This window comes from Gavia stellata, chromosome 12 (assembly GCF_030936135.1).
Source record: "Gavia stellata isolate bGavSte3 chromosome 12, bGavSte3.hap2, whole genome shotgun sequence".
NCBI lineage: Eukaryota > Metazoa > Chordata > Aves > Gaviiformes > Gaviidae > Gavia > Gavia stellata.
This window is the reverse complement of record NC_082605.1, coordinates 12,807,719-12,820,129: the sequence shown is the minus strand read 5'-3', so window position 1 is coordinate 12,820,129 and position 12,411 is coordinate 12,807,719. Positions and strand designations below refer to the sequence as shown.

The window sequence follows — 12,411 nt, the reverse complement described above, 5'->3', positions numbered from 1 at the left end:
ACTTTCTGAAAACAAAGGAGGATGCAAAGTAGGAATCAAAATGAGACTCCAGGTCCCCACTGCTCCTTGTCCTACACTCCCTGGGTCAGCAAGTACTTCCATGCAACAGCTCCCACAGAAAACAATACAGGAACCAGACACAAGCACTACCAACACCTCATAGCACGTTGCACAAACAAAATGGCTGGATCAAGCACAAGCTACTCCACTGAGTGCAAGCAGGAAGAGCATCTAATTTAGGCCATTCGCAAGGGGAAACCAGCTTCAGGAGCAGTTTGTTACATACCCCAGAGGGAGCAGTTGATTTAATCTTCAACTTGGAAGCAAAAGTTTGTTTGCTGCTCTCCCTAGGAAGACGACAAAGGAAAGTTCTCTGCCACGTGCTGACCTCTGTAAAAAGTCTGAAAAGAGCATGTGTCATTAAATCCAAGATAAACTTTTGACATGGAGCCCTCCTGAGACTAGTAGTGGCTTCATTTGCTCCCTCTGGCTTTGCCCCAGGCTGCGCAACTACCAATCTGCCAGCATAATTACACACCAGAGCAGGAGATGGAGGGGTGTCATTATTTGCCCTGAACAACCTCAGCACGAAGATGACTACTGGTCCAGGCTAATCACTTCAGTTTGCATCACCTTTCCCTCTCCCAAAGCATCAGCCCAGGAGAACTGGGGAAGCGACAAGAAACCAAGACACACACCAAGACCAGAGTGATAAGGCTGACAGATAAGGAGGGCAGGCAAGTCAGTTCAGGAATATCACATCCATCTTCTCCAAGCATTAAAAAAAAAAAAAGAGAGAATGGGAGCAGGTGTGGGGCTACAACCCCGCAGGACTCTTGACTGGCCCTTCAGGCTCCCGTGGGTTTCTGAAAAAGGGCTGATAACTCTACAGTGCTGGATGCAACAGCTCCCTGGGGTGGCAAATAGAGCCACTGCAGTTGTAGGCTGTATTTTATCCAGGTGCATCTAGTTACAGCAACTCTTAGAGGGAGTGGAAAGGACCAAAAGACCCCAAAAGACCAAGTCACCAAGCAAAGAGAAGAAGAATGTGGTCCTGAGACACGTACAAGACTGGCAATGAAGCGTTTTAGTGAATCAGACAAACAATTTAGCAACAAGCTTCAGACAAACACTTTTAACCAGTTTGGAAATAAAAAATAACAACAACTTGAAAGACAAATTGAAAAATTCTGCCTGGAAAAGGAGCACACAGCATGAGCTCACAGGATTCAGCAGACTATAAAATAAGAAATGAGACTTACTCTTCTCCCCCTACAGCTACACAAAACCCTCCTACATAGATTACAGACACACTTGGCAATTGCCTTCCTCCTCCAGCCTCTCCCGTTACGGACAAGGCAGAGTTGGTAGAAGCCTGAATGCAGAGAGGATATTAGATAAAGCATCTTGCAAAGCCAAGTGTGAAATATTAACAACAGGAGGCAATGGGTTGTGTTTTTATGCAAGATCACAAATTTGGTGCTTAGAGAGCCTGAGATGTTCTTGCACACTGGAATCTCAAAGTGCTTGTTGAATGTTTCATTTAAAAAGCTATTGAAGCCTACTGGAAAATTTCTATCAGTTCTGTTATTTGCTGTATCTCCTCTAACTTCGTTGTTTTTGTTCTTTTTCTTTCCTGCAACACTAAGAAATTACGCATGAATAAAAAGGTTGTTCTTTCCATTCATCTGGCCAGTTTTAAAACAATTCATACTCGTAAAGCGGGCACTCTGCAAGCCTGTATTTTCACATGAAATTACCACAATTGTGCGCATTGCATCCGAATTACCGGATGCATTTGTACACACAATTACCCAATTTGCACACAGAACTACGATAAGCGGGCAGACAAAATGGACACGCAGCTGTTCAGCTGAATGGAGCACTGTGCCTGAACTGCATCTGGCATTGGGCAGGTGTGGTTTTAGTAGGTGAAACAGGTCAGAGATACTCCTGGACACAAAAGAGCTCCTTTTTATCCAGCACATGCAGCACAGACAGCAGCATGGCTGGCTGCTTCTACCCTACCTCAAACTTGCCTTTGGAGGAAACTGCCTCCAATTCAGCTTCTACAATAGATTCAGACCTTGTTTACCCTGCTGTCCTAGTTGCCCATTAATGCCAACTGTGACAGTAGCTGTGTGATAAGGACATCTATTCAACGCTGGACACCAGGCTCCAGGAATAATGATCTCTGCCACTTTGGAGCGTAACTGACACCTGCTGTCACAATCTTGCATGAAAAAAATTCATGCTCCGAATATACAACAAGCAGTCAAGGAGAAACATAAGGAGAGGAAGCCTAAGAGAAGACGCAGGGCTTCTTCCTTCTTTGCAAGGTCCTCAGCAGTATAGGAGCAGCAAAGAAGGGGGGGGGGTGGGGGGGGAGAGAAAACACTCACTCGAGAAGCTGTGTTACCTGTACATTTTTTAATCAGATGGTCCTGAGGCTCTGCAAACTGAACTTCATCTTTGGCAATTTCCTATCGACATCTCTGCTCATCTTTTTCTTCCCCAAGCTCAGATATCTGAGCTGATGATTAGGGCAACAGCAGCAACAAACTGCTCCTGGGCACTACAAAACGCCAAAGGAAAGGGACTGCCCAAAAGGCAGATGGGACCACAATCCACACACACACGATCACCAAGAAGTTTGTAGACATTCATCACAGAGCAAGTTAAAAATCAAACCCAATGTGGCAGGACAGAAGAGTTTCCCACTTCAAGGCTACATGAAGAACTAATGTCTGTCCTCAGAGACTACCAGAGGCTGAGAGTTAGGCAAGCCAGTACTGAAGTGTGATAACACGCAAGCGGTATATTTTCAGCTAATAATCAAGCAGTCCCTCATCTGGAGGTACTGGATGGCCTTAGAGTGCCACTTTGTCCTTATTGGGCTGCAAAACAGCCGCAATGCACCTGGCCAACATTAGCTGGAGATGTTACTTTTATGATTTTATAGCTGATTTTTTTCCCTCTACCCTCTTATCAATTAAGTTCACTGTCTGAACGATCACATCTGTTTATGTTCCACAGACACCTGCATATCTTGAGATGACAGCAACTCCCTGAATGCTGTAATCAGTTATTTCTCAACAGAGGAATTGCCAATTTGGTAAATAAAGCTCATTATAAAAGAACATGGAAATGTACTGCAGTTGCCTAACAGAGAAAATTGTCCAGTGCCGCCAAATAATCAGCCCTGGCATCATAGTCCCCCCCAATTTAGGGCAGCTGAAATAATGACATGCAAATTACTCATGCCAAGGCTACATTGGATAGGGGCAAGAGGAAAATGAGGAAGAGACAAAATAGGTACTTTTCTCTTCACACCAACAATAATTTAAAATCTAGTCAGGGATAGACCTTGGTGCTCCAAATTTCCGCATGCAGAGTCAGAAGTTTTGCGGATCTGTAGAACCTGGCTATCTCAAGCAGATCCAAAAGCCGGCACAGCAGCAGAAGTCCACCCCGTACCACTACAAACAGATCTGAGGGCACCAAGTGTCCTACTTGCCCTTCCTCCCTTGGGGACAGCAAATTTGACCTGCACAGTGATAAAAAGCTGGAATTTTTGCAAGATCTGCCATTGCTTCTGAGGAGGAAGAGGGTTGTGGCATCATCTGCCATTGCTTCTGAGGAGGAAGAGGGTTGTGGCATCAGCTCTCCACAAGAAGGAAAGGCATTTTGTTGCTTTAATGAAGATGTAAAGCACTAAGTTGCTACCTAAAGAAAAAAGAGACGAAGCAGAATGCAACACAGAAAACAATTCTCAGTCTCCCTCACCCATTTTCATAAACACTACATTAAACTCTGACATGACCTCCAAAAATCCACGTTCACATTCTTCATCAACTGTCAGATACAGTCAGAGAGGACACGAGCAGCAAACGCTGCCAGAGGAGAAGCTTTAGCCAAAGAAGGGAAATCAAGTTACCAAGTTAGACCTGCTCCCCTGATTTGCTGACAGGTCTTCTGCAAATCTGCCGCACCTACCTCTACGAGGATGAAATGCCAGATGCACACAGCTCGCACTGTCCCTCGGCTCCACAAGAAGAGGGCTCAGAACAGAGCACAAGGCTGAAAGGGATGGTGGTTTATGGCAGACAAAACAGGTACCGCACACAAGAGCTGCTGCAAAGAAAGATAACTCGGGCTCTGCATTCAGCAGGCAAAGGTTTTTCAGTATGATTCACCAACACCAGTTCCCTTCAGCCAGGACTCTGCACTATTCCAAGTACTTTGAAACAAGCCAAAGTCATTCAGCCCAGGACCAAAACGAACAAGTTTTGTGATTTATAAACTGTGACTTGAAATATTTCTATTCCTCACACTTGTTTGGAGTTTTTGTTGGCATCGGTAGTAGGCAGAAGACAGCAATTTACAAACTCATGGAACTGAAAGTATCTCACACACAGAGTGACCATTAAACACTTTATTGTTTAGGAGGGAACCTTGGAAGGGAAGAAACACGCCTGCTGATGTAACCTGCTGATGGGAGCATGCTAGGAACAGTTAATCCTAACAAGCTAGTCAGGGTTACTTCCAAATAATTCGGACCCCTTCCTTCAGAGCAAATGGACAAAGATAACAGCTCTTGAAACTCAGATGTGGATTGGTGAAACCAAAGCTAGCACAGGGTGAACCAGGCTCGTGTTGGGCAAGCCTCCAAGCTACAAGCTGTGCTGGAAGCACCTGGGGTCAATATGATTCTTTAGACTGTAATACAATAAAAAAGGAAACAATAGTGTCTCCCTCTCCCGGGACCCTCCTCCCAACTCCAGGAACATCCACTGAGACTGATACATGCAGGCAATTAGAAGAGGAATAATGTCGTTGTCTTGGACCGCGAAGGGCAGAAGGCACTGGTTTTGGTCAGTGTCTATCCAGAAGGATGCTGGGGCTTCCAAGGGCATCTGTGGTCCCTGTCCTCTGCTCTTTGGTGGCTGATGTTTATCCAGAATTAACTAACAGCTCCTGGAGGAAAAAGGAGACAAAGGAAAAGGCAGCAAGTTAGTTATGCAGCTGTTGACATGGGACTGTTTCCTTCAGAAATGAAGGAGTAATGTTGGCCGGGTGAAAATCTCACAGAAAAATCATCAGGTTTCGCCTGCTGTAAAACACAAGACGCTGAAGGGGACAGAGGACTGTAGAAGCAAGATAGCAGGTCATGATATCAAAAGCAAGACTGCTTCTGTGAGCAAGAATATATGGTCAGTTGCAAATGATTAGGATTTATCAATCCCATGGCCTACAGCAGGAGAGAAAGGCCATGGTCTCAGGTAAGCCCCAGAGGAGCTCAGTCGCAGGAGTAAGTGTAGCTCCACGCTAAGTCCCAGCCTCAACAGGGCACAGGAGCACTTTGATGAGCTGCCATCAAACATGCACACACTACTCACTCATCCTGGAATAGGATCAACATAAGAGTGAGCACTGAAAAGGGGAGAAGAAGAAAGAGAGAGACTCGGAGATTGCCCTAACTCCTGACACATTTGACAGCCTTTATGCTATTAAGACCCAAACCCTCCTAAAATTCAAAGCAAAATCATGCCTGCTTTTTCCCCACAGCAATCTCCTGTTTTCTAAGTGATACATCCTCAGATCTGCAGGTATGTGCATATAAGCTGTGGATTTCTGAGAGGTAGAAAAAACAGGAGGCTTTCGACCTTTTTAGGATGGAGATTGCAGAGCCTGCTATGGTCTCTTCCTATTTTTATCTTACCATTCCTATAAAGTCAAAGAAATCAAACCAACAATGCCATCAGCAGTGGATGAGAACACAGCTGGCACCACTATAACACCTCTCTGAGGATCTGGGGTATCGATGTTGGACCCTACTTCAAAACCTAGTTAATCAGCTCTCATGCATCAGCAATGGCATCTTTATATCAATGAACTGCTGGTGTAGCTACATGAACAGCAGAATTGCATAGGGTGAGCGCATCAACACATTACTTTTTTCCTTATACCCTGGATAGGTGCAGTTCCATTCTGCAGAGTGGACATGTTTAGAGGCCCCTGCTAAAGCCAACTACAGAAAGACAACCGAATAGTTAACTGCATGTGGTCTCGCCACCCATTTTCACTAGGGCTGGATTTGAGCTCAGTTCTACTCTCCAGACACTAGCATTTCTTAGGAGAGAAGCTGTGCTTCCCTGAATGTGAATCAGAAAGGAGAACATCACAAAATAATGACGCCAGCCCACTTGGCAATATCTGTCAGAAGGTGAGGATGTCATTTGGGCTACTTCTGCATAGCAGGCTGATGATATTCGCTGCCTAACACCTGCAAGGTCAGCATATTCAGTCTACATTGACCATGCATCTCCAAAGACAGCCCCATCTCTAACAACAATGAACTGGAAAAGCTTCAAAGGACTCAAGAATAAAGAGAAAATTGTTTGCCAAATTGTTTAGACAAAGCTTATCCAGAAATCTGACAAATGAACCATCAATATTACTCAACTGACTCTAATTTCCCAGGTAATTTTTCTCATCATTAGTGACTTGAAAGTTTTGCACAGAGCAATACGTTTTAAAAACTCCAATAGCACTCACACAAATTGTAATGACCGAAGCGGCAACAACTCACAATCAATTTTGCAATAAAGTAATTTCCTGTATTCACACTGTAACACTTCAGTGAAGTGTCGAGGAATGCTGCATTTTGTGAAAAAGCCACTGATGCGGCCACTCTGCGGTTAACCCTTATGGAAGGTAGTAACATCTTTTTCTTTAAAGTCATTTTAAAGAATATCATAGTTACACAATTTTATGTTCAAAATCATAACTACATATTTTTACTCATTTCAGGAGAAAATGCAAACAGCCAGCACTTAACCTCAATCAATTCTTTCCAGCCTCACCTAGCCACATACCGGGGACGCATTGAGCTGGAGGCTCACAAACATTCCTTGTGCAAAAACATCAGGTTCCATCTCACTCTGGATGACTAAACTTTCTAAAAATCTTTTGCACAGTGAGCACTGGACCCAGAGCTGATGGGCTGCCAGACAGGCCAGACACCAATTTCCTGCTGCACAGCTCTCACCAAGGGAAGCTTCTGTGAACAAAGGATGGAGGTAATGATACTGTATATCAGCCCATGCTGCTCCCAATAGTGGCCTGATACAATTACATCTAAGACCAGCCCATGCTGGATGGAGCAACTAATTAATGTCCCCTCCCTCATCAGGGGCATGGAGTGCTCATGCAGGTTATAGGGTTGGCATTTTTTGGGAACTGAAACACTCCCAGTACACAACAGCCTGCACAGAGGGATGACTTTCCCAGCTGTTTCAGACTTTCCTGCTCAGATGCCAATCCAGATCTTGCAGCATTTGCCATGCCAGTGTAGACCACTACCATCCTGAACTCTCTAATATTGCTAAGGTTCAATTTACAAAGAAAGTGAAACCAGAGTACAGTCTCTGGCTGGCTATGAACCTGTGCTCCTCTGGATCTTCTGCAGAATATGCTGTGTGGTGCAGGCACGATTAACAGCTAACAATGCTGGAGGCCAGAGGTCTCCTCTGCCAGCTACTGCAGAGCATCACACAGCCATTGCACACTGCACAGTGGAAGCTCTGTAGGCCTCGTGGTCTGTTAGCCCATCATATAAGTCTATTCTTGTTAGAATATGCATATAATTGCTTTCACTGTTCCTAGGCCATCAGTTCATAAACCTGTGGCTAACTACTTAAAAAGCACAGTTGCATCAATTTAATGTCTCACATGCTGTGTAATAGCATAGAAGGATGCCGTATCTCTAAGGCTAAACCCACTCTTTGCTAAGCTAACCATTTACAACAGCGTCTTAATTCCACCTAGCATTGCAACCATGCCGATACAGATTTGGCATCCCTTCATTTCCTTCCAATCTGGAATCCTCCCTGCAAGATGCTACCAGGTTGCTACAACACTTACCTTGAGCAGAAGGAGCCAGAAAAGGGAAGGAGAAACCTTACCTCTCCTACACACCCTTGCCATTGCATATGCACCGGACAAGTGGATATGCAACAAGTCCAGGCAGCTTGCAATCACAAGCTGTTTCCACATGACAGGATACTCCCAATTAATCGAGTTGAGGCTCAGCCTGAAGAAGTTCGGTGCCTCACCACGAAACAACTGCCCCACAATTGGCATTAACTGTTCTCTGCTGCAGTGTTAGCAGAAGAACAACTCAGCAAACAAGCAGCCTTGGAGAGTGCACCATACACTCACTCTAATGAGAAGGGACAGTGCCCTTCTTGCACAGTGAGGGTAGATTATTTTTAATGCTCCTGCCAATGCAATGTCAGGTAGACACCAGGTTCCAGTCTCAATGAGCTCCAGCTCAGTGCCTCTACATATGAATACAGTGTCCATACAAAGGCAATTCCTCACAGCTGTGGCTGCAGCAAACAGGTATAGCAATCTGTTCAGCCCTGACAGCAAACTCAGCTGGAGGGCACGCAGCCCTCTGCTCCACACCTCTCCTGGCAAGATGGACCTTGAGCCACTAACCCATGCTCCTCCTCCACCATGAGACCCCACTCGGGAACTAAGAGCAGTCAAAATTGGCTGGCTGCTCAGCTGACACAGCCCATCACTTTACAGCACCTGTGGGGAAGCCAGTAGCTTTCCAGTTCTGGTTCCAGTTGAGTGAGGAGAAAGGGTCGACCTTTGCAAGTAGGTCTGCTCCACACATCTCACTCCTGCTGAGAAGGGAGTCCAGTCAACGCCCAACACAGTCCTTCTCCTGTAACAGAGAGCTAAGACCTTGGAACCAGGATCAGGGCAAGCAAGTCTCAGCAAGATTTTTCTAATGCACTGTGCTCTTGTCTTCCTCCTCTTCCTTCTTTGTCACTCTACATCCCAGTGTAGGAGCTCGGGGCTGCCTGGCAAGTCCGCAGCATCCTCTCCGCCTCCCGCAGTCACTGGCTAGCTCTGCGCCTCGGCTCTCGGCCTCACCGGAAGCTCACAGCCAGTGGAGGAATCTCCCTCCTTGAAAGCCCAGACCCTGAAGAACTTCCTCCCTCACTGTCTGCCAGAGACACTGTTTGCCAAGTCTCAGCTGTGCTAAGACATATTTATTTAACCAGCCTTTAGTCTCACGGGGTAAATCCTGCAAGTTTCCTCCAGCGAGTGCCTTACCTTTGTTCTAATATCCCTTTAAGCAGTTGCACCACGGCGCTCGCACATATGGGCACTGTGTAGCTATAAGAAATCAGAAAGCAGATCCCCATGATAAATGACTTGGTGCATTTGGAGTGTCAGTGACAAAGTAGAAATTAATCTCCGTAGTTCCTAGTTCCCTGCCATGTGCAGGCAGCTCTCTCAAAACCAAAATACCTGCTGGCACACAGCAGACTTCAGTAACGTGACCGCACAACTTTTTCATGTCAGTTAGTCTGGAAAGAGGCACTAATGAAATACAAAAATCTTGACCTGTCCTAAGATGAGTGTTCAAGGCCTTTCCACTGGATCATGCATTTGTTGCGGGGCTATTAGCACCCCAAAGTGCTGCAAGGGACATTTGAGTCACTTTGGTTTGATGTATGCTTTAGGTATTTTTTGGTTATGTGCAATTTGTTCTGTTACATTCAGGGTATCGGCTATTTTGTGGAGCAGCTGGGCTGAGTAATGGATCACAGCATTTCTGCGCCATATAGTTATTGCACAGAAAAGCCTCTCTGTCTCTCTCATCCTTCAGGAGTCCAACAGTTGCTGTCCTTGGGTTTGGAATAAGAAGGGGCAGGAGTATGCCTAGCAGCAACAAAAAACATTAATTCAAAAAGCTATGAAGAGAGTTTTGTTTTCCCTCTTCTGTGTACTGGTGTTAATAGCTTTGCAAAGCAGAGAAGTTCACCCAGTGACTTCCTGGCTACTTCCCCAGATGGTGTCTTCAAAGCTGGCTTGACAGCAGAAAAGGGGCCTTTCAAGAGACTCACAAGATGCATTGTCAGAACACCCCAGAAAGTGCTTTCACGTGGAAGTCCCCTGGTCTACATGTCCCACCAACAAAGTGCAAGGAACAGTAACAGTTTTTCTGGTTTCCTCTCCCCCCTCCTCACTCTCCTTTGACTCACAAGAGCCAACACAGTATTGGCTTTACTCTGCCTTGACACCTCCCATTGCTCTGCATCACCCAAATATGAAGTTATTTAGTAGTACAACTAATCTCTAGCTGTTCTGAGACTCACCTGTTTGTTCATGCGTTGTAACATTGATTTCCTCCAGACAATTGTTCTGATCATTCTTCTAACTCGCAGAGAGCTCCTGTCATTAGCCTTGCTTAACAGGAAATGTTTTGCCACTGACTGAGCAGCTCTGCAGTTACTAGACTGCACAAAAAATCATCGCGGTTGGGGGGCTGCATCTCCCAGCTCAGCTGGTAGCCCCAGACATCGCAGTAGGGAACATGCTCAGCACTTTTGATTTTGGACATGCGCTAGAAAATACCGGGGCCAGGAGGAACAAACACCGCTCTACAAAGGGCCACTGCTGAAAGGATGGCTGTTAATTAATCGGCATACAAACCGAGGGCGGTTTTTGTCTAATCAATATTAATTGCATTTAATCTCATTCTCACCATTAAGAAAAGCTGCCAGGCCAGGCTGATGTTGCGAGAGCCTGACATGCAGATTCCACCCACGTTTGGGAGGCAAGGCTGGAGGAGAAAAGTAGTAGAAAGAAAGGAAATAACCCTTCCTCAGCCCTTCTGCATCACTGCACAATTTCATTGGGTCTGTTCCATTATTTAAACAATTTTTGTTTTCCAATAACATTACAGAGGAGCTCAAAGGATGAAAATCAGACATGGAGCCTTTCACTACTGGTTATTCTTGCTCTCCTGAGTACTAGCTTAGAGCTTCGCTAACCTGCACAGCCCTGGCTATTCTGAAAGGACTGAAATATAGAAAATCGCTTATGTGAAGTGGCGTCTGCTTTTTAGTCCTGGGCTGGTTCCAACAGACCTGCCAGTGCCCCTCAATATGACCTACAACTGCTTGATTGCCACCTTCCACCAGCTCTGCCAAAGTCTTTCTCCTCACCTTGCTACTGACTACAACTCCACCACATGCCAAAGGGTGCTGAAGTCTGTCTTCCTCTAAAGTCTTATAACACAAAGTAGTATTTGCTATTAAACAACCTCTGACCAAATTTGCCTTGTAAGTCAGTGCACTTTTGAAGCCTGAACTTCCCAGGTAAACCACTAGTGCATCCGCCAGCAATTTGGCTCTGATCCGGGGACTGTGCCACTATCTGCCCAGCCACCTGCTTGGGAAATGGGAGCAATCCTCTCGCCTCTGCAGGAATCAAGGCTGGGGGCAGAGGGGCAGCTTTTGCAGCACAGGAAGCCCAAGGTGATGGATTTCATGACTACTGGCTTAATGCTTCTGCGAGTGCCTTGCGTATCTCCAAATCAGTATCAAGAACAATAATACTCAAGACTGGGCTCTGTTGGTGCCTTTCCCCTGTGGCAGCACGCAACACTTGCTCAAAGCCGATGCTGCAGTTTATCATAGATTTTCTTTATCCCTCGACAAGTGTTAGTCCCATTGCCTCTCACCGCATAAAGTGGACATATCACAAGTGTTGTGAAGGACTGGCTGAGTTTTAAGTGGTCTGAAATGGCTCCACTAGACTTGGTCAAGATTGCTTTAAAATCATTTCCCATTAGGACTGTGACCCTCTCTCTTTACAGCCAGCATAATGACTATCTCAGGGGAAGATAATTACATCCCACTATCTATACACATCAGAAAGTATACACTACAAACACTATCGCGCCTTTCTGGAAGAAGCAAGAGAAGACAATGCAGGAGGAAAAGGAGATAACACCATCCCTGCATCCCACAACTGGAATCACCCTGAGTGTTTCACAAGCTTGTGGATTAGCCCCTGGTAGGGATAAAGGGATCCAGAAGGCACAGAGTGTTTCTAAAGCAGAACAACAACAACTTGTACAAATCCAGCTCTGGTTTTGTGAGGATTAAAATGAACTTCACCCAACTGTGAATATCCGTTTCCAGAGCCAAAAGGAATGGAAAACCACTTACTGATGCAACAGCATTTCATTATTTCAAACTCTAAGCCCAATGCTTCCAAAAGCTAAGGACAGGCAACAGTAATGTTATTGCTGGGGGACATCGACTGCAGGGGTTTAACTGCTAAACTGCCAAGCCGAGCACAATGTAATGAAACAGCATACACAAATAAAGGCAACTTCTCCATATTCTAATTCCTGCTCTTGCTACCAGCCCCCAGGATAATCAGTGGGAAAATAAAAGGAAAAAATAATCCCAGAAGCCAAGAGACTTTGGATTAAGTTGTATAAATGACCTGTTACCTCCTAACACAAGGAAGAAAGAAATGCAATAAATACCTGCAAAGCCATTCCAGTATTTCGGATTAAATGGATTACAG

The 12,411-nt window shown here is 45.4% G+C and overlaps 1 protein-coding gene across 2 annotated transcripts in view; it reads right to left on the bottom strand.

The window, feature by feature from the left end:
- Window positions 1-4,453: 4,453 nt before the first annotated feature.
- The window catches only part of CHCHD6 (coiled-coil-helix-coiled-coil-helix domain containing 6), a 113,072-nt gene continuing 105,114 nt past the window's right edge, over window positions 4,454-12,411 (bottom strand). For both annotated transcript variants that reach the window (XM_059823316.1, XM_059823317.1), the window contains one exon: window positions 4,454-4,977. In XM_059823316.1, the coding sequence (XP_059679299.1) occupies window positions 4,954-4,977 (24 nt within the window). In that variant the 3' untranslated portion in view covers window positions 4,454-4,953. The remainder of the gene's footprint in view (window positions 4,978-12,411) is intronic.